Below are 22,741 nucleotides of genomic sequence, written 5' to 3'. Positions count from 1 at the left end.
CGGCCGATTTCTACCTCTTTTGCCTGGCCGACTGTGTCTGTTTGGGGGGCTGTTTTCCTTTAGGTTTCTTGACATAAGAGTCTAGATCACCTTTTTTAGCCAACTTATCTAGCAGACGCTTAAGACTGATGCATTCGTTGGTCTCATGCCCAACGTCATCATGAAAATGCCAGTGCTTGCCTTGGTTGCGCTTGCTAGGATCACCCGTCATAGGTGCCGGCTTCTCAAGTGAGAGTCGGCCCTTAAGTTCTTTGAAAATGGTATGATTATCTTTGTTGAACTCATACTTGGGGGAGTATGGATTGAATTCCTTTCTCTTTCTGCTGGACGGCTGACCAGTGGTGTCGGCCATCCATACATCTTTCTTCTTCTTCTCTTCCTTGGGAGCCGCTTTCTGTGTACGACCCTCCTTTTTCTCGGACCTTTTCTGGTCCCCTTGCTTTCCCATGTGACGGAGTTCTACCGCCTATATGTAGGTCTCGGCCTCCATCATCGCCTCTTGGAGGGTAGCCACTCTCTTTCTGACTAAGTCGAAATTAAAGTTCGACCCGTCCTTCAATCCTTTGAAGAAATCAGTGTAGGCTACCTCATCCGGTAGGTTGGGTATCTGTATCCTCATCAGATTGAATCTTTTTATGTAGGAGCGAAATCCTTCCTTTTCTCCCTGCTGGACGGCTCCCAGATTAAGAGTCGTCTTCCTGGCAGGTATGTTCATGGAAAAGTTGGAGGCAAACAAATAGGCCAGTGTCCTGAAGTTGTTGACACAGCCGGCCGGCAGGTTGCCGAACCACTGTTGGGCGACTCCTTTTAGAGTGGCCGGGAAACATCTGCACCAAGTGGCATCGTCCAATCCTTGAAGGTACATTAAATTGGTGAATGCCATCAGATGATCCTCTGGGTTAGTGGTGCCGTCATAGGCGCCTACTAACACATTTTTCACTTTAGCCGGCTGGGCGGCTTGTAAGATTTCCTTGGAGAAGGCGGTTGGCTGTTCTCCGAGTTGAAGAAATCGTAATTGCCAGTCCAAAGGTTGGACATGCTTTGCCGTCTGACCTCCGAAAGGAGGAGGCGGTAAAAAGTAGTGACCTTGTGGCACATATGGTGGCTGAGGAACATATGGTGCCGACTGTTGTTGACGAGAGCTAGAACCGGAGGGTGTGCTGCCCGTTCGGATCTCATAGTTTGATTTTGAACACTTCAAGGATGTATCTTGAACACTGTCAGGAAAATCAGAAGTGGAAGCCGACTCAGACTGCTGTTGGCTCCTTTTCTGCTGAATCAGCAGCCGGGCGTCTGAGTAGGATTTCTTTAAGTCGTCTGGTTGAACCAGGCGGATTGGTTTCCTTCCCAATGAGGCAGGGATACGGTGCTTGGACAAATTGACTAGAGGTACCCGCCTCTCCTCTTGGCGAAGGTGGGGGGTTGCCTCACGGTCCTTCAATGACTTCTTTCTTCCAAAATAGGAAGGCTTTTTGCTCGACTGCCCTTTTTGGGAGACAGCCGTCTTTTTGTTGATGAGATCATGAATCTCACCCTTGAAACTTCTCATGATGGTTATAAGATCATTCCTTGAGACAGGAGCAGTCCAGTCGACCGCTTGATGAGAGTCGGCCGAAGGTCCGACTGTTTGGCCTGGACCAGCCTGGTCTTGCCTGTAACACCCCCAAATCTCTCTCTACGTAGATTATAGAAAAATACGTATAAATACCGTAGAGATAGGCTTGGGCGTATTACCGCCGCGTATAACGCAAGGCTTATACAAAAATACTTTTGCAGCGGAAAACTTTATTCTTTATTAAATAAACCATAGTAAATATTCGTTCATAATTCGTGACACAAAAATGACTCAAACTTTTCCTAGCTAGGTGAAATTCCCGTGGACTCCCGTATGCATCAATCAATTTCCACCTGAAATATTCACCTGTTTACCATAAATGATAAACAGGGAAAAGCCAAAAGAAAAGCACGTATTAGCAAAATATGCTAAGTAAGTCATGCGTAAGATAAGTAAAACGTAATTTAAATCATTCATGTTTAATTTATCAAGAAATACCAATGCCGTATTCAAATAGAACTTTTTCAATCCAATTCTTTTAATTCAAGTAAAAACTCAATCGATTCATTCCAAACCAATTCCTCACTAAGTGTGCACACCCCCCAAGTGGTTTACTTTATAATCAAAGGCCAAGCTTGAGGAAAGACTAGGTCATGCAAAGTCCATAGTCTTCTCTAATCCATTCCCTAAGTGGGATTCATAACATATCGATTGATTTGCTTAAAAACTCTTCTTTAAAAATCCATCACACTTACATAGCAACAAACTTGCAAATCATTTCCAATAATTTCAACTACGACTCAAAGTCACTTTTAATTTAAATCCAAATCATTAAAATCAATCCGGCATAATTTCATAATTTAATACGGAACGTAATATTATAAATTCATACGGAACGTAAAATATAATTTCATACGGAATGTAATAAATGTAATTTCATACGGAACTTAATAAATTATGACTTTAGCAAATTTCATACGGAATAAATATAAGTTGTAAAATAAAATTTCATACGGAGTTTAATAAAGTATGATTTCATTAAATCATAATTTCATATGGAACGTAGTAAGATACTATTTCACACGGAATGTAAATATTCATAATTTTATACGGAACATAAAATTATAGTTTGAAAGTATCAAACCACATAACGTACCTTGATCAACCTTGAAGCGATTCACAACTACTTCTCTAATTCACGAACACCCTACACATAATTATAACCTTAATTAATATAAGGCTATCAAATAAACACAAACAACTTAATTAAACTACCCTATATGTGCATGAATTAATTATCATTATATAAAATAATTTTCTGTTTTTTAATTTAAAGAATTTTTTCTGTTTTTATAAAATTAATTTGTGTAAGAAATAATGTTTAGGAAAATGATTAGTAATATAAATAAGATTAAGAGAAAGGAGGGATTGAAGGATGGTGGAGGAACCAATGCAAGGGAGGAGCAAGAGTGGCCGGCTGGAGTGGCGGCTGCTGGTGGTCACCGGCAGCAGGTGGTCACCGGAGGTGGTGGCCGGAAAATTTGAGGGGGAGGAGAGGAGAGAAACCGTGAGAAAAAGGGAGGAAGAAGAAGAGAATTCTTGAGGTTTTTGGTGTGATTTTTGGGGTGTATGAAAGGGGTATTTATAGGTGTTTAGGTGACGGGTTTATGGCATTTTAAGGTTTATAATTTATGGAAGTTTTTTGAGAAATAGGAATTAAGGTTTTAAATATATGGAAGGCTATAATATTTATTTGATCATGAAATTCCATTTGGTAGGTTTTAAGCTTGGAGTGCAAGTATGACATAGAATCAAATAATTTTAGGTTTAAGAATAGAAGTAAAGAAATTTAAAGGATTTTATTATTAATAATTTAAAAATCTTTGTAGAAAAACCATGAATGGCCGAAAATATTGAGCAAAATATTACTCAATATTTTCGAACCTATTATGTTAGTTTAGGGATTTTATAAAATAATTTATTTGTCAAAAATTAAAGATTTAATAAGTTTATAGGTATTTGGAAGAATAAAATCAATTTTTCTTGCTAGATTATTAGGGTGGCCGAAATTTGGTCTATACTAAGGTATAAAAATCAGATTTTTATTATATAAAACTTAAAATATTATTTGATAAATTTTGGAAATCATTTTATTTCATAAAAATAATTAATTTAGCAAATAATTAATAAAAATCAGATTTTTAATGTATAAAATCCGAAAATATGTTTCATTAGTTTAGGAATTGGTTTTATTTTATGAAAATACTTTTACTTAGAGTAAAATCAGATTTTTAATTGTAAAAATTCGAAAATGATATTTATTTAGTTTTAGGAAATTAATTTTATTTCATGAAAATAATTAGTTTAGCAAGATATTAAATAAAATTGGATTTTATTGGAAAAATCCGAAAATATATTTACAAAAATCAGATTTTTAAATTCGAAAATGCCTCTAATTTTATTAATTAATATAGTTTTGTTTTATTATTTATTTAATCAAAATACTATTTATAAAATTTTTAGTTTATCCATTTAGTTAAAATAAATGATTTAGGCGCCAAAATTCAAATATCATTTTGGCTCCAAAACTGAGATACTCTTAAGTTAGAAAATACGTCAAAAATACGAGACTAAATACTCTTTAATTTATAAAATACCTTTCAAAAATACGGGGTATTACATTGTCGTTCCTGCCTTTCACGAGGGGTAGTGCGTCGAGCCCTCAAGGACCCGTCTGGGGTCGTGTGAGTCTCAACTTCAGGCTCAGTGTCTTCATCAGAGTAGACATAAGGGTCGTCCTCTAGGCAGTTGCCCTCGGGACGCTTGTCACTATTAGTCGGTACAGATTGTGATACCATCTCAAAGGTACTCTCCCCACAGACGGCGCCAAAATGTTTTGGGGTTTTCTGGTGTCCCTTGGGAGAGTTACAACTTCGAGGTTGGAACCACGCGTCTGCACCTGCAAAAGAACGGAGACTCCTGGGTTGGGAGCTCCGCCTTCGACGATGAAGTTAGTGAATGAAGGAGTTGTAATGCGGAATGTAAATAGGTGCCGGATGCTAGGACGGGTCTAGCAGGCGGTACCGAGTGGTGTGTGATTGTCTTGGGATTTGTGCAATCCGTGTGTTTCTTGTGAACAATCTATGTCATTAATGAGCATTTATGACAGTATTTATAGCATTGGGAAGTGTGCCAGGTTCTAGGGTTTTTGGCCAACCCTAGGACTGACTGGGCTTTCTTGGGATTTGGGCCCAATCTGCTACTGGTTTAGGCAAGGCTAAAGGGCCACATGGCACAGCATAGGAAGTCCATGGTGGACCAGCTGAAGTGTGCCACGTGGCAGGCCCTGATAAGTCAAACTGAGTGACACTTGTCAGGACCTGATTGGTCCACATGGCGAGGTGTGATAGGGTGGGAAAATCCCCCTAATCAACTATGACCTTCCTGATCGTGTTTCTGCTATGATTATTCACTGTCTTCCAGATTAACCTCCATATCTTGCTTCAAAGTAAAATTTTCTGATTTCTATTTACCAAGGGACATCCCAAACTACTATAAATATAAAAATTGCTATGGACAGTGATACCCTGATTACAGATACTTGATTTCATACCTTGTTAAGGTTGAGAAAGAGTATTGTCAGCACTTACAAATTCCATATCCCAATTATTACTATGAAATTCCGGCAGGGAATAATTCCCCTTCCACTAGTCATCAGTCAGGAGGTTCTTCACCTACTCAGGGTAATCAAACAGGGACAGATGGAGGGCAAGAAGGAGAGAGGATGGATGAGAGTAACCATACTGCTAATAGTTCCATTATGGAAATTCCAAATCCAAACCCACCACCAACTCCAATTATAATTGATATTTCATCCGATGATGAGGAAGATGAAGATTTTGTCCAAGTAGAGCAAGAACCAGAGTCACCTGAACCAATGGAGGAGGAAGATCACTCTGAAATCGATCCTGGAAGCTACAACTAATATACCAATAAGAAGAATAATGTTCGGAAGGGCATTCATTTCCGCATTTCAATTATTCCAGTTTCAGTAAAGTAATAAGTGGCATGTCCACAGTGAGTCAGTAAACTTATGTAATTACGTGAGTTATTCAATTGATGTTCCTTTTTCCTTTTCAATTTCATAATTTCTTTTCTTTTATAAAAGAACGAAAAATCGCAAACTGAATCGACGCAAGCCGCGGGCGCAGGGACATATGCCACGGGCGCGGGTGTCTCTGTCGCGGGCGCGGCTATTCATGTCGCGGGCGCGGACACGAAGAGATGAAATTCGTCCTTAGATTTTGGAGAAGGCTGGCCGCGGACTGGGAGAGGGCTCTCCCCAGCCTGCCGCGGGCGCGACACTTCACGGAGAGGGCTCTCTAAAATCGCCCAATCTAATTACTAATAGATCATGAATTTCGTCCTCAAATCATTTATTTCGTATCACTACTCCAATAAGCCATTTCTTGCTCAAAAATAACCCAATGATTTATTTCTAAACTCGGGGAATCCATGGGAATCATATATGACATACCCGAAGGAGATGACACAGAAGGAGACCTATCAAGGAGCTGATGGCTGCACTGGAGACGACCAATAAGAAGGTGTCTGATCTGGAGCTTGAGCTCAAAAATGCTCAGTCGGACCTCAAAGATTTTAGAGGGAGCCAACAAAGAGAACACTAAGCTCTAGTCAGACGTCAACTGGCTCAAAGATAAGATGGCCAGGGTGCAGAGCGACCACAAGGCTACTCTGGAGGCGGAACAAGAGCGACTGGTGGCAGAGAATGAGAAGGACTGCGAGGAGCGCATGAAGACGGCATGGCACCTCGTCCATCCGGATATCGCCTGGGACTTCTTTGATTTGAGGTAAAAGTACGCCAGCGAGGTGTACGATGCCCAGACCTTAGGCTAGGAAGCGCCGCCACCATTTAATGAGTGGGCCGGCATCGAGGAGCCGTCCGGGGACGAGCAAGAAGATGGTGAAGAGGAGCTCAATAAGCAACATGATGATCAAAAGCTGGTTAATTCTACTCTTTCTTAGCCGGGTCAAAAGGAAGGTGAGCTCCCCTCTAGCCAGGACTAGTCCGTGCCCCCACCTCAACAATCTTAAGTTTTATGTTGTCTTCTCCTGGCCTTGGGCCGTCTGTATTTCCGACCTTTGCGCCGAGTATGTGTTTTAATTTTCAAAAATCTTTTTATTTTCCTGGATGTAGATCCAGCTTGACAAATTCACTCTCGGCCTTCGGTCGGGTTTTATTAATGAAGTGACCGACTGAGTCGGTTTTGTCTTGATTTGCGTCAATTTTTTCAAGTTTGCAATTTTTCTTGCTTTTTCTATATATGTTTTAAATTTTACATTTTTTGCCTAACTTATTTATTGCATGCGACAACTAACGCTGGCCTCTTGCCCTTAGGCGGCTGTGTGGTTGGTTTAACAAAGTAGATTAATTGACTTGGGAACGTTTGATACTTTATAGAGTATGAGAGGTCCCTTGGTCAATCAATCACTACCGTGGTTGCCCTAAACCAAGTCCACAACCGTCCAAGGTTCAGGCGGCATGAACTTGGATACCCAGACGGTTTTTTTGGCGTTACTCAGTCCATTGGACCAAGAATTCTTTTTCCACCGTCTGGGTCATCTGTCAAGTTTGACCTAGATTGCGCATAAAAAATAATGCACTCAGGCGTCCTTTTGCCCCATCGGGAGGACTGTACATTATAAAATTATTATAAGATTTTAATCTAAGTTGAAATGACGGCTGGTTACCGGCTGTTGTCCATAACACATGCGGTTTACCACGCTGTTTAGGTTCCATTTTAGATTATTTAGGTCAAACGGTTATGAGCTAAGCCATTAAAGTAGTCAATTGGGCCGTTTGTGTTTGCGTTTATAGAGCAATGTACCACCCAAATGGGAGATACTCTCTGTAAGAAAATTCATGCGATGGGCGTCGTCGAATGTCTTACTATTGTTGGAGCAGACGCTTGATTTAGAGTTCGCCGCTTGCACATTACACAGGCGTTGTTCCCATAGGAAACATATCTAATGAGGTAAAATGAAATAAAATTTAATTGGAAACAATAAGCAACTTTTCATTGATAAGGTTTTCATTTACAAAGGATTTTTATAAGTCTTCGAAGTAGTACTTCTTCAAGTTGTCTACATTCTAAGTTCTAGCTAGCTGTCTGCCGTCTGGTGTTTCCAAACAGTAGGTGCCACCTCTCACTTCCTCATAGATCCGGTAGGGACCTTCCCAATTGGGCGTCAATTTTCCTTGTTCATTAGCCCTACCGGTTGCTTCCATTTTTCGTAACACAAAGTCCCCAACTTTCCAGGGTCGTTTGTGTACTCTCTTGTTGTAGGCTCTGGTCATTCTCAGACGATATATCTCATGACGCAAGGCGGCATTGTCTCGGCGTTCTAGAAGTGAGTCCAATGCAAGTCGCATGGCCTCCCAATTTGCCTCTTCGTCATACAACATGATTCGAAGAGTCGGCTCATAATAATCGATGGGTAGGACGGCTTCAGCACCGTAATGAGGAATGGGGTTTCGTCGGTTTCCCCTTTAGCCGTTGTTCTGATGGCCCATAGGACATGAGTTTACTCTTCTGCCCATAGACCGCCAACTCTTTCGATTTTCTTCTTAATACCGTCTGAGATTAGCTTGTTGAAGGCTTCAACCTGGCCATTTGCTTGGGGTCGGCCGGCTGAGGCAAAGCAGTATGAGATCCCTTGGTCTCCCAGCCAATTCTTGAGGGTAGGCGTTTCAAATTGAGGGCCTTTGTCAAAAACCATAGACATAGGCACCCCAAATTGGGTGATGATGTTCTTCTAGATGAAAGAGATGACATCCTTAGTCTTAATGCCTTTGACCGCCTTTGCCTCTACCCACTTGGTGAAGTAGTCAACAACAACTAGAATATACCACCGTCCGCCTGGCGCAGGAGTATACAGACCCAAGATATCCATGCCCCATTTGGCGAATGGTATTGGGCTATGAATGATCGTCAGATCAGTGGCGCGACGGTGTATGAGCTTGCCAAACCTTTGACACTTATCACACTTTTTCACCATTTCCATGGCGTCTGCTTCTAGAGTCGGCCAGAAATATCCTTGCCGCCTGGCCCTAATTGCTAGTGCCCTGCCGCCTATGTGTGAGGCGCTGTAGCCCGAGTGTAAATCTTCCAGAATTCCATGCCCCATTTCTGGTGATACATTTCAAAAGAGGCATCAAAAAGCCCTTTTTAAAAATTTCTCCATTACGGATCTCAAAGTTGGCCGCACGTTCTTTCATTGCGGCCATTTCTTGATATGTATCCGATAGAGTGTCGTTTAACAGACAGGCCCGGATGTCGTCCATCCAGGTTGAACTTCGGTCAAGTACTCCAATGGGATCCTCTTCAATACTTTGTTTTTCCATCACTTCCTAGAAGACTGACCGAGGTGTACCACAGGAGGCGAATGACGCCAGCTTAAACAGAGCATCCGCCTAATTGTTCTCTGACCTAGGCACTTGACTTAACAGGAATTCGTCAAGTGTCCCAGCCTCTCATTTTTTACCTTTTTACAAAGTCTAGAGAGAGAAAGCAAAAAATTTTAGAGAGAGAGACTATGATAATCGCCTGAGATTTTCTGAACAAAAATTTTCGTCTGCCAATTTCGTTTGATATAGCCGGTTAACGCTTAACACCCTTCTTTTCCAGAAAACTCACCAAGGTAACCGTCTCTCCCTTTCTCAGCTCTTTCATCCTTTTTTTACCATTTGTGCATATTGCTTTGAATTGGATTCACCAACAACACACACGGCACAACCTAGGATAGTAGTCAGCCAGTCTCCTGGTACGGCTGAGTCTAGGACTGGGTGCCATCTCTAGGCGTTTGGTCCACCCCTGATCTTCCCCGAATCTGACCGTATGTGTGTCTGTGCAAGACACAATGGCTCGAACTAAGAAAACAGCACCTGATCCAGAGTATAGGGAAGACGACACATTACACGTGCCGGTTGACGAGGTATATGACCATCCTCCGAGTGCACCAAGCACTCCAAGCGATGGCATTTTAGAGGAGTCCGATCATGGAGACGGAGAAGAGGCCGGCTCTGGGTAAAGCTCCAAGGAATCAAGCTCACTGCAGGCGGATGCCGACAGTGAGGAAGATGAGGCGTCCTCATGGCCTGGACAGTCAAACCTATTTCAGGCTCATGTGTCTCCCAAGAACAGGGCAGGAATGGAGACGGGTCTTACCGCCTTCCTAGATAAACGCCCCTTACCGGAAAATTAGGGAATAAGGATGCCGCCAGCAGATGGTACCATTGCTTGGAAAGACGATCAGCGAAATGCTGAAAACTACTTTGGCTGCTATGAGGTGGCGTTCAAAGCGGGCCTCCGCTTCCCCCTTCACGACGCAATAAAGGCCATATTAAGGGGATATGACCTAGGCGTATGACAACTCACCCCCAACTCGTGGGTGGACATTCTTAGCTATATCGCCGCTTGTGAGATGCAAAACATAAAGCCCGACTGGGAGGCTATGCACTGCTTAAGCCGTGCCCCATGCTGCTGGAGGGCGTGGTACACTTTGACCACTCACCCGGAGTACTTGATGACGCTTGACAAGCCATCAAAATGGATTGATGAGAAGCAAGATTTATTTGGTCTCCTCCCCACAGACGGCGGCGCCAAATGTTTCAGGGTTTCTATGTGTCCTGCGGGAGAGTTACGTCACCAAGACTAGATCCTTGCTTGTTTTACCTGCACACAAACGAAATCCCCGGGGGTTCGGAGTACCGCCTCCGACGATCAAGTTAGAACTGGTCGAAGAAGAGTAAAAAGTGCGGAAAGTGAAAGTAGATCTTCTCGGATTCCGAGATCTGGTATTTTCTCTGATGTGAGAGAATTGATTGTATGTAATTGATAAGTATCATTTATGTCACTATTTTTTAGGAGTTTCTAGTTAGTTTTTCATTGTTTTGATATCTTTTTACTTAGTTTTAATAAGGTTTTATTTCATTTGTCGTGTTTGCATGTGAAATGTCATTGTTGATCAATTTTGGCTTTTCTTGCATATTTTTGGTTTCTTCTTGCAATAGATTAAACTTTATTGGTTTATTATTATGTTTAGGAACACTTGGATAAGTTCATTGCTCAAGATTGAAGAAATATAAAACATAAAAGAACAAGTAATGAAGAAATATGCACTTGATTTGCAAAGATCAAACTTCAAACGCCTATATCTTTTGATCTACAAAACGTTTCTGAGTGATTGCAATTGGAGATGAAATCTTATCTTAAGAGCTTTCCAACAACAGGTTATATGCTCAATTCCGATGTAAAATGAGGGAGTTATGTTCGTTTGAAGCTGAGCAGTTTTCTCCAGCGCGAAGGAGCAGGCGCGCAGTCTAAGAGGAGCGCCCCGCTCCAAACTTTCTGGAACAGTTCTGCTTCTCATTGTTGCAGCTAGGAGCGCCCGTGCACTGACGTTGGAGCGCCTGCTCCTATTCGTGCTGCTCAACTTTTTGCGGAGCTTCCTAGGCAATTTAATGATGGGTATAAATAGATTTTTTGCTCATTTTAGAGCAGAAATTTATTTATTTTTAGTAGTTTTTTAGGTTAGTTTTAGGTTTTTAGAGAGAGAAACTCTCAAATTTTGGAGAGAGAAAGTGAGAAACACAATGGTTTTCATGGATTTTGGATAATCAAAGGAGGAATTTGATGATTTGAAGATCTTCATTTTATATCAATGAACATTTCTTACTTTCTCTTCTCTTTATGCTTTATTTAATTGCTTTCATCATGTTTGAGTAGTTTTCCTTCTACTAGGTGTTGAATGAAGCTTTGTAATGATCAATTGAGTTATTTGAGATAAATTTGATGATAATTGTGTGATTAAATTGATTGAATTGATGATGGCATGCTGCTTGTTTTAGATTGGATTGATCTCGCATGATAGCAAACTTAATTGCATATTGGTTCTAGTTTGACAAGGGATTGTGAATTAGAATTGATATATTTGATTGCATTTTGGGTAAATTTCTTCTATGCACCTAGTCAATGAGGGATCTAGGCTAGGAATTTGATAGATTACTTTTGAGTGTAGTTAATTCCCATTTTAATTCTTTCTTTGCATGATTGATTATCAAATGGATTCTCATTTGCTTATTAATTGTTCAAATTGGATCTTTTCCCCTAGTAGACTTTATCATATCTAGTTCTTTATATGTGTTTTGTGTAGTTAAATCCCAGATTTGTGCCATTTTCGTTCTCCCTTACATATATATATATATACCATTTGTGGCATTTTCGTTCTCCTCTACCATTTTCGTTCTCATATATATATATATATATATATATATATATATATATATATATATATATATATATATATATATATATATACATATATATATATATATACTATTTTCGTTTTAGTGTAGTTGTAGTGTCCTCTATCCATAAACCGACTTCGGCATAGCTTAAGCATTAGATCAAGAACAATCTAGCATTACCGTTCCCTGTGGTTCGATTTCGAACTTACTACTAGACTTGTTTAGGGGTTAGTTTTAGGATTTATAACTTTATTTGACCGTTAGGAGGTTAGTCAACGACCTAATTTCCCCGCGTTCAGTAATAAATGAACGTGTCCCCAAAATGGGGTAAATCTCCCTATTTATAGAATCATGGGAATCAGTGCCCTCTTTTCTAAGTCATCAACCTAGGTAAATGGGATGCGCCATTTTTACGGTGTCCTCGGAATTTGAGCCTTGAAAGCCGCCTTTTTCCCTGATGATTGGAAATGCCACGTTTCAGCTGGTGATTAGTCCTGTTTGGACCTCTCCTGGGATGACACATGCCACCTTTTGATTGGGCCACGTGGCCTGTGTATTTTCACCATAAACAGGTGGTATTATCGTGGTGGATTGGTGGCCACTATGGGAGGAGATAGACTTAGGAAAAAAAAAAGTTTTGCAAGTCACAAGTCAAAGGGATCGTTGCTAGAATAATGATTTTTAGCAACAAGTTTTCGCAACTACAAATATTTTATTGCTAAAATAATGATTTAGCAACAAGTATTTTGTGTTCGTAACTAAAGCTTGTTGCTTAAAATATATTTCAATTTCCCTCCACTACATTCAAGAGGCGGGTCTACCAAAAAAGTAGGCTTATTTTCTATAACGACGGGTTTGTTGCTGTGATACAAATTATTTATTGCCACAATTTTAGTTCGTTGCTGCGGAAAAAAAAACGGCTATTTCACCAAATGCCACTGAGTAATGTCGAAATTCATTAAATGCCATTGAACTTTTCAAAATTCACCAAATGACACTGAGTTTTAGTATAATATCACCAAATGCCATTTCCGTTAGTTGACCGTCACTGTCCATTAGTTGACCGTTAGTTGACCCCACCACTTGCCACGTGTGACCTTCTGATTGGTCCTTTTTTAAAAAAAATAATTAAACAAAAATTTAAAAAAAAATTAAAAAAAAAACCAAAAATATTTAAAAAATTATAAAAAAAAAAAAAAAAAACCCAAATCCCAGCCACCACCCCAGCCCCACCACCCTCCCTTTCCTCCATAACTTCCGACCAACACCACAACCAGAAAACGCGTCAGATCCAACAGCCCCCCTCCCTTTCCCCTCCTCTTCCCCCGTCACGACCCACCTCCCCCATGAAATCCCTTCATCTTCTTCTTCTTCCCCCCATGAAATCGAAATTTAGAATGCTTTAACGTACTCCGTATAAATGGAGTAATATAAACCCGAAAACTGTTATCATTGAAATTCAAAGCAATTGTAAAATTGCAAACAAAAAAGGAAGAATTGGAAGTAGAAAAACGATTGAGTATGAAAATACCTTGACTCAATATGTCGACTCACAAGAGTAGATCTCTTCTTTGTTGTTCGTGTTGCATTTGATTCTTGACAGTACTGCAGCTCTAATCACTTCTACTATGCTTCATTCTATTTGGTCACCATTTTCTCCAGAAAATCAGATTTTCAATGAATTTGTGATTGAACTGGGAGATCTTACAATCAGATTTTTTAAAGATTACATTTTTTTTAATTTTATTATTAGAGATGTATATAGAAATCGAAATTTCCAGATTCTTCTTAGAACCCTTTAATTAATCGATCAAGGTTACTTAGAATTCCCAAGTTTTTTAGCTAAATTCTTACTTAGAAGGCAGAAGTTATGGCGGGCGCCGGTGTTGGAAGGGTCTTTGGTGGTGGTTCTTCCGGTGGTGTTGGTGTTGGAGCTTCTTTGTTGTTTAATCAGAGGCTACCTCGTTCTTCTCAGTCTCGATGGGGGGTGGGGTTTTGGATTTTGTATTTAAAGCTCCGGTGGGGCGCGACGGGGGAAGAGGAGGGGAAAGGAAGGGGGCCGGCGGCCGCCGGCACGCCGGTGCAGGTGGGCTGGTGGCTGCCTAGGTGGTGGTTGGGGTTTGAGGTTTGGGGTTTTTTTTTTATTATTTTTTTAATATTTTTGGTTTGTTTTTGGAATTTTTGTAATTTTTTTTAATTTAATTTTTTTTTAAAAAGGGACCAATCAGAAAGTGACACGTGGCAAGTGGTGGGCTCCACTAACGGTCAACTAATGGCTGTCAGTCATTAATGACACTCGGTGTCATTTGGTGAATTTTGAAAAGTCAGGTGATATTTGGTGAATTTCGCAATTGCTCGATAACATTTGGTGAAATAGCCGGAAAAAAAAACCCTTAAATTTTGGCTACAAAATAATTCGTTGATGAAGTAACAAGAATCTTATAGGTATATATATTATATGTATACAAAAGTCTACTAGGGGAAAAGATCCACTTTGAACAACTCGAAATTTGTGCCATTTTCATTCTCCCCTACATATATATATAGAAATTAGGTAAATCCCAGATTTGTGCCATTTTCGTTCTCCCTTACCTCAATTAACAACTCGATTTTATGGAATTTGCTACAATTTACTTATTGTTTCGATAATTTGCTGGATTCGTTGCAAAATTTCTCAATAATTGAGGTAAGAATTGTGAATTTGGTACAAATCGATTTTTAGGTTTTTTTTTTCCAACAATAATCATATCTGCTGTGATTGGTGATTAGAGGTCCGTAAAACTATTATATTTTGTTGATTTTACGTAATATTTGCTGCTTTTTTTTGTGCAAATTAGACTGGATTTTGCTGCAATACATTTGGAATTTTTTGATATTTCGTGTATGAATTTGTGCGAATTATGAAAAATATTGCAATTTTGTTTGATTTTGTTGGTATTCTGATAAGCAACATAAATTCCTCTTAAGATAAACTTGATTTTCTTAAAAGTAAACTAAATCGGCTCCAAAGTAGATAGTTTTTTTTGCTGGCAGATAGCAATTGCCAACTTGTGTCCACGGGATGTAGCTCTGTATAATATTGTTGGTAGTTTGACAAGTATAGTAATGAGTGAAGAACAAAGTTTGGAAACTTGTTACTCATAGCCTGAGATTATGTTTCTTGCTGGAACAAAGCATCTGTTTGTAAGTTGCTTTGGAATTTAGCAAACAAAAAAGACAAGGTCTGGGTCAGGTGGATTCATGAGTACTATATCAAAGGGAGAGACATCACTCAAATGGAAGCGGGAGTTCATTTCGGTCACGGTACTCGAAAAATGGAATCCTAGAATGGTGCCTTATATCTCTACAAAATGTAAGGGTATTCAGATTCTATCTCAATTAGGTGAGGGGTGTGCAATCCCTGTGAATAAGGTCCCCCACCTTCAAAGAGAATCAATAACATCTTCTCCTGGTAGGAAGTAGGTTTCGAAGCTGTATGAAAAGACAGAGTCAAGAAAAGGTTGTGAGCAGTCTCAAGGGAAGCCCGAATAGCGGATAGTTTGAACGGTGGAAAGCAGCCTAGGAAAGATTTCTCCAGGTAGGAAATATATATAGGTTTCTATAAGCGAGCACGAGGGTAGTGGGGAATCGTCGAGTTAAGGTACGTAGTCGCTTAAGCGAAGGTTAAGGAGTGAAAAGCGCGGAAGAGAGAGATTTCTCTCGTTAGTCCAGGCATGATTGCCGCGGGTTGTGGCCCACCCGACGGACTTCCATGGATGTAGTCAGCGTTGAGTCTATGTCACACAGGGCACCAATCAATTTAGTTGGGAAGATGGCAAGGATGAAAGAAGGATATCGAGAGAGATGGGAAAAGAGTACAGAAGCGAGAGCGGGCTATAGCTTGAATTGGCTCGTGCACACACACATGAAACTTAAGAAGGGGAGGGCTTTTCCAGCTAGAAAAAAAGCAACCAACAAAGCCAGACAGCAAGAAAGAGAGTGGGGCAGTCTCATCCCATGAAAGGTAAGGAAGGACTGCAGCTTTCCCGAGTGGAAGAGGTTCAATTCAATTCGACTCTGACTTTGAAGCCCGGCCGGGTGAAGAAGCCTCAGCCCGAGCAAGGTTAAGGAAAGGCTGGCTTCCCTTGCTGAAGGAAGGGCTGTCCGAAGTAAAGGAGTTTATGCCAAGCAAGCTAGGGTCGGTTCGTATTGACAAAGAGCTGGACTTCTTAACTTTCAATGTTTTGTAGCTGTCTTCTCTCTCTATGGGTAAGTAGCTATTCCTTTATTCGCCGCTGGAAGAGATCCCAACTATGCTTCCCTCTAACGATAGAAGTGGAATCAGAGCTCCTTGACAAAAAGCTTGAATACAGAAAGATAAGATCAACACTGAATGCTTTCTATTAAAGAAGTTGCGCCTAATGCTTAACTAACTATTAGCAACTATATTAGATAAAGAGTGAATCTGTACATTACTATATGCTAGTAAGCACTTTATTAGGGTTAGGGTATGAAGGGGAAGCACATAACTAATAGGGTTCAGTCTTATACGATGAATCTTATCCCCCGAAGCCCCTATCGCCTGCCTGGAATTCCTTACTTTACTCTTTCACTAGAGGCCTAAAATAAAGCCTTTTTTTCTAAACTTGTGTTAGGCCTACCTATATCAGACAGCTTTCATTGGCTGGCCTTTCTACAAAATAGAAATTCCCTTCTATAATTAGATAACTGTATAAAGAAGACATAAACTAGATGACTAAGGAAAGTAATAGATGTCCTTGTTTCTACCCTTCCCTGACTCGACGGCATCAAACACATAGTTCTTATCCAACAACGAAAACAGGCTGGCTAACGATGAGAGGAAAACAACAAAAAGAACTACCGCTAACTGGACAACTAACTCGCTTCACTAAGGGCAAGGAGCTAAAACCACTCAATTCTTTTCTTTGTGAAATTAAGGAGAGCAGCCAGCTGCAAGGAGTATTGAATCAATCAGGTACTGTCTACTGTCTTTAACTACACTATCTCCGGCCGGCCGGGCAGGATTGAATTAATCAGGTAGTTTCTATCTCTTTGCATTACTTCTTCTCCTAGTCTTATTCCAACCTGAGAGTTTCACGGATGCTAGACGATATCCTTGGGGACATCGCCTAGTAGTAAGGCGGGATATCCACCCGGACATCCCTTACCGAAGGAAGCAACTGGAAAGAAAGAAGCTGTTAGCTAGATGGAGTAGTCTTACTTAGCAGCACAGTCTTTAACAGCTTATGCCTAAGGCTCAAAGGCTTTAGCAGCAAGCTGTACCGTTTAGAGATATTAATCTAAAAAGGCTTATAAAAATCTTTTGAGTTGGTACAGATGTGGTATGTGCTCTCTAGGATTTTGGTTGAGGAAGCTGCTTGATAGTTTGTGAAAGAAAAGGGTGTTGATATGGTGACTATAAATTCTGCAGTGGTTATCAAACCATTCCTGCAGCCAACACTCAACGTGAGTGCTGCTGTAATAGCAAGCTTAAGAATCTAGACGCGATAAAATGAAATTAATTAGTTGACACTTGACATACATACATATATGAATGATATATGGATTATGGAATAGGAGGTTACAAACTTACAAGGGTAGAATCAGAAGCTTCGGTTCGAACAGCGACCCTTGTGATCTTAGCCTTAATAGTTTCTTCTTTGGGCTTTTCGTAGGAATCTTCTTCATCACTAGAGGTGCTCTCAACAATGGTGTTGCTAGCATTTCTGACAGCAATACTACTTGTGTTTTCCAGTTTCCTTTTCTTGTTATCGTTACTTGAAGTGTTGCTCATGTATTCAACCAACTGCCTCTTCAAATCATTGTAGTTTTCACACACAACTGTTAGCATTTCTGTAAGCCTCTTGTTCTCTACATTCACCCTATTCAACTCCTCTATTAATGATCCTGTCTCCTGCAATTTCAATTTCGATTAAATATGGGATTGATTGCTTGTATAATTTAGTTGGTTTAGTTTGTGATTTTGGGAGATTTGGAGATGTGATATTTGGTTTTGAACTTGGTGTTTAGATCATTTCAATTGTGTAAAATCACAGAGATTAGGCTTCTAATTATTGTTGGGAAAATGATTATGTTTTTATTATCTGAAATGTATGATACAATAGGAAGTATATAGTTTTATAGCCAATTGTTCCTTTCATCCTGATTCCTGATTACACTGCTACAATTTTACATAAAAAGGGGATGGCTAAACATGGAAGAACTAATTGTCATTTGTATTCGCTTCTGTTCTGCAGCTGTAATTGGAGACAGGTTCTTGGCTAGAGACCTGACAATAGAAAACACGGCAAGTCCGGAGATGTACCAGGCAGTAGCAATCAGAGTGACCTCTAACTATGCTTTCTTCCGATGCAATTCACCTCCAACCAGGACACTCTCTACGCTCACTTCCTCCGTCAGTTTTACCGAGAATGCATCATCCAAGGTACCATTGATTTCATCTTTGGGAATGCAGCAGCCATCTTTCACAACTGCCAGATTCTAGCCCGGAAACCTATATATGGGCAGAGCAACATGATCATGGTTCAGAGCAGAGAGGACCCTAATCAGAACACAGGGTTCTCTCTCTCCAACTGCACAATCAGCGCAGCCCTGGATTTTTCTCTTCCTGATCGCAGAAGATCATTTACCTTTCTTGGTCGAACATGGAGGAACTACTCAAGGACAGTCATAATGAGAAGTATAATTTTGGTTTAAGTTCTTGTGAGATTTTCATGTTTAAATATTTTCAGTGTAAAAAAGACTCTAAAGTAAATCTATTAGCTCAAATGATAGAGCATTATGCGGATGCATAAAGATGTAGGTTCGATTCCTACATAGGTTACCTCTAAAAGTAAATACAAAACATTCTAAGGTAATTCAAAACATCTCAAAAGTATATCAAAATAGCTAAAAAGTAAATCAAAAGTAAGTAAATAGTATATACTTAAAAGTAAATAATGTTAACTCAAAAGTAAATAGTATTTACTCAAAAGTAAATAATATTAACTCAAAAGTAAATAGTATTTACTTAAAAGTAAATTATATCTACTCACAACTATTCCGTCTAGGACTCTAGGGTGCACATTGCTAAAAAGAAAAAGCAGGGTATTAGTTTACCAACATGTTTATATCTTTAATCCTTAGATAAGTGACCTTGAGTTTCTAGTAATAAAAGTAGATACAAAATAAGTTAAAATAAATAAAATATTTATTAAAGTAAATAGAAATATAATTCACCTTCTCTACTTCTAAAATAAGGAAATTGCTATGAAGAAATGCTTATTGACAATCTCTAATTGTTATGAATACTTAAATATCTAGTATAAGTGATAGAACCTTCTGTCATACCTTTAATCCTTAGATAAGTGAGCTTGAGTTTGTAAGTAATAAAAGTAGATACAAAATAAGTTGAAGTAAATAAAATATCTCTTAAAGTAAATACAAATGAACCTACGTGGGATTCGAACCCACAATAAATAAAAAATTACTCAATAGTGAACCAAATAATCTTAAAAGTAAATAAAATAATCTCTAAAGTAACTGCAATAAAGCCTTTGATTATGGTAACATAGTTTCGCTCTTTTATTTCGTATCTGGGTAGGGGTTGGAGTTGGAGATGGGGCATGTCACTGTTTGGTGATAAAGTGTTAGAACTCAAAATACGTCAGCTCAAAAGTAAATAAAAAGGCTAAAAAGTAAATTAAAACATCATTAAAGTAAATAAATAATATTATCTCTGCTCATGCTTCTGCTGCTCATCCTGCACAGGCTGCACTCTTGCTCACAGCAGCTTCCCGATCATTTACAAGAAGGTGGATATGGATGCATATGTTTGAGTGGGGCGGGTTATTAGGCTTGGGCCAGTGATCATGGATGAGTTGGATAAGGTTGTAGCTGCTGGAAAAGTATGCTCATGCTACACTTCTCCTGCAATTGCTGAAGCTCTCGCATTAAGATACGACCTCCAACTAGCAAGAAAATTGGGGTATTTAAAAGTAAATAAAAAAGAATCTAAAGTGAATAAAAAAGACTTAAAGTAAACTTAATTAAATACACACAAATAATTGAAAGAAATAATTTTATCTCATAAATAAACCTACGTGGGATTCGAACCCACTTCTTTTGTGCACTTGCACAATGCTCTACCTATTGAGCTAGTAGGCTAGGGTATATTGTCGAAGTAAAGAAAATTACTCAAAAAGTAAATAAAAAAAAAACGATCTCAAAAGTAAATAAAATGATCTCAAAAGTAAATAATTTAAGCTCAAAAGTAACAACTCAACAATTGCACACTAACACGCGCCACGAGTGCACACATATACATACATTAAGCAATTAAGATGGTGTTATATAGCAGCATAACACAGTGCAGCATCTGAATATGTATGACAATAGTGTCATTTGTTTCTTTGAATATTATCTATCAAATTCTTGTATATAAAGACTCTTCTACTTGCATCAAAATGTGCAGCTTAGTCAATTGTAAATTGTAACCAAAACACATATATTAATTATACCTGCAAAATCTGAACAGACTATTGCAAATTTAACCAAACAGTATTACATATTTTTGTTGAATGCCCATCATACTTGAGAATCTGACAATATACAAGCAAAAGGAGAGACTCCAATTGTTCCACCTTAACTTTTCTTGCTCGCTTGCAGGTAGATATCTTGCAGAAGGTTAAGTTTAACAAGTTCACAGTTGGAAATTGTTGGGCAGGAAACTTCATGCCATAGAAGAAGCAAGTACATATTCAGATGCTGCATTAGAAGTGACTTCTGGTTTAGCTGACAGTGAAGTACCTGTACGCGTGAATCCTCTAGTTGATCCATAAGTAATTGGTCCTGCAGTAGCAAATATTCACATAAAATTCTATTAATGTGGGTACTAACCAATTGATAACAACCAGCGCACCCCTGTCATATCTGATAACAGCCCCTAACCCAACACTCCATCCTTCGAAAATCGCAGAATGAGTACACTCGAACTAGAAGAATACAAAGTATATGCATTATCTTAGTGATGATAACCAATTGACAGCTAGCCAAAACTTGCATTTGAAGATGAATCCACCAAAAAGAATTGGGAATGGTGGACCACTAAACCAAATTAATGACTGCTTAAAAAGTGGTATTCGACATACAATTTCAATCACTAGTAAAAAGGGAATCCAATCATAGAGGAAGATGAGGTAATGTGCCTATGAAACCTTTTCATCAAACATAGGATTCCTCGGCTCCATGAATAACTACCTGACCTTGATATATTCTATACATGATAAAAGAGAATCATACCAGCTACATAAACTCTATCTATGCTAATAATAAAGAAATTTGATATTCATGTAGTTTACAGAACTTCTAACAACAATTCTAGTGCTAGTATTAACATAAAAAACAAGGATCAAAATTTGGGTTTGCACTATTATTAAACCATTGGCACACTACCTACCGTCCCTCGCTCAAACACGCAACAACAACCAACGACACACAGCAACACAAAACTACTGCCTGACTATAAATAGTCACACCAATAACATAGAGCTCAAGGCAACAGCCCCACATAGCAGCTCCTCACGCAACACCCCAAGTGCTTCCACCTAAAACCAGCCCCACAAAGCAGCTCCCCAAGCAACCAAAACAAAATTACCCTTACCGCATTGCAACCTCGTACACCCCCAAACGTTCAAAAAAACGCAATTAAAATTACAGCACATGCAACAATCAAAATTCACAAATAAATCAAACAAAAACTAGCAAAAAACCCTCGAACTTTCGACTATTTAATCTGATTATAAAATGCAAAAACACAGATTAATCAAATAAAATTAAAAATAGCAGAACCCCTAAATTCAAACTCGAATTAATTGAAACCAAATCGAGCAAACTTAAACTGAAGCGAGCAATCAACATACTAACAGATCGAAATTTGCATACCTTAACGGAAACACGCTAGAATTTGATGAACAAAAGCGAAGAAATCGTGACCGAACCCAAGAAAATCGCCTCAGATCACAGAGAATTTGGAGGAAGAGAGAGAAAGCATGAAGAAGAGAGAGAAATCAAAAAAGAACGGTGGATATATTTGGGTATAATACAGTAATTTACCAAAATGCCATTATTAAGTTAAAACGCGGACGCATCTCAGTCGTTGGATCAAATGGATCAAAGGCTCAGATTAGTTCCTAGTTCCTATTATTCACCTTGATTCTCACATAATTATATATAGGATTGATTTCCACTCAACTTAATTGAGAATGGTTAAGTGTTTTTGGCTACACACAAGCCATTGAATGAATAATGTTCGAGTACAAAACGTAGCTAAATATATCATAACAACCTAAAAGAGATAACAACTAAAATCTAGCTAAATATTATCTAAAAAGATAAGATAATATTTTACAGCCTTATTAGACTAATAAATTCCTACTAGCTTATTAGACCTGATTGAGATTCAATAATATCGCATGGACTAAAATTTTGTTTTATTTACCTTTTTAGAAATTTCAAATGTAAATTGTAGTCCTTGAAATTATTTATTTATTTTTCTCTTGTTTAGTGATTTTTTTTGTTTTGAAATTTTCAGGATAGCTTGAAGAAGAGAGTTCTGACTAGGTGGAGTGTCCCCGTGGTCGCTTGATACGACTGTTTGCGGCCTAGAGGCTTGGTAGGTTTTAATCCATATATCAATTTTTTCTTTTCTTTTTTTTAAATGTTAGTTATAAACTTACTATTGATTAATAAATTAAATGATTAATAAGTACAACCCCAAAAGATTGTTTCTGGAATTCTAAATTAGCTAGGAATTAATTGTTGACAACTAGTTTTTTGAATTGTGGCCTTATTATGTG

At 38.9% G+C, this 22,741-nt stretch overlaps 1 protein-coding gene and 2 long non-coding RNA genes across 5 annotated transcripts; 1 reads left to right on the top strand and 2 right to left on the bottom strand.

Moving 5' to 3' along the window:
• Positions 1-1,750: 1,750 nt before the first annotated feature.
• Positions 1,751-13,501, bottom strand: LOC110727355. The gene is made up of 3 exons (XR_002512536.1): positions 13,417-13,501; positions 2,712-2,762; positions 1,751-1,921 (listed from the first exon to the last, which is right to left on the bottom strand). It is a non-coding gene; the product is annotated as an uncharacterized LOC110727355 (long non-coding RNA).
• Positions 13,502-14,366: 865 nt separating this feature from the next.
• Positions 14,367-18,693, top strand: LOC110727354. 3 transcript variants are annotated; one of them, XR_002512534.1, is made up of 2 exons: positions 14,367-14,571; positions 18,143-18,693. XR_002512534.1 is itself a non-coding variant. In XM_021906918.1 (2 exons), the coding sequence occupies exons 1-2, from the start codon at positions 16,617-16,619 to the stop codon at positions 18,388-18,390; spliced, it is 492 nt and encodes a 163-aa protein (XP_021762610.1). In that variant the 5' UTR covers positions 14,685-16,616; the 3' UTR covers positions 18,391-18,693. The 3 variants fall into 3 exon arrangements, 1 of the variants encoding a protein (XP_021762610.1); XR_002512535.1 differs by having other exon boundaries at positions 14,389-14,656; XM_021906918.1 differs by lacking the exon at positions 14,367-14,571 and adding an exon at positions 14,685-16,860.
• Positions 18,694-20,158: 1,465 nt separating this feature from the next.
• On the bottom strand, positions 20,159-21,954 carry LOC110727353. Its single transcript, XR_002512533.1, has 2 exons — positions 21,828-21,954; positions 20,159-20,735 (listed from the first exon to the last, which is right to left on the bottom strand). It is a non-coding gene; the product is annotated as an uncharacterized LOC110727353 (long non-coding RNA).
• Positions 21,955-22,741: the final 787 nt, after the last annotated feature.

Source organism: Chenopodium quinoa, unplaced genomic scaffold (assembly GCF_001683475.1).
Source record: "Chenopodium quinoa cultivar QQ74 unplaced genomic scaffold, ASM168347v1, whole genome shotgun sequence".
In the NCBI taxonomy this organism is placed as follows: domain Eukaryota; kingdom Viridiplantae; phylum Streptophyta; class Magnoliopsida; order Caryophyllales; family Amaranthaceae; genus Chenopodium; species Chenopodium quinoa.
The sequence above is the reverse complement of the archived record's forward strand: the minus strand, read 5'-3'. Positions and strand labels throughout refer to the sequence as shown.

What these genes read in the sequence shown, in the direction of transcription:
- LOC110727354 (XM_021906918.1), top strand. Translation starts at nt 16,617, where the DNA reads ATGACTAAGGAAAGTAATAGATGTCCTTGTTTCTACCCTTCCCTGACT. An exon ending in AGGAGTATTGAATCAATCAG is followed by an intron (nt 16,861 to 18,142) that starts GTACTGTCTACT and finishes TCTGTTCTGCAG; the next exon opens with CTGTAATTGGAGACAGGTTC.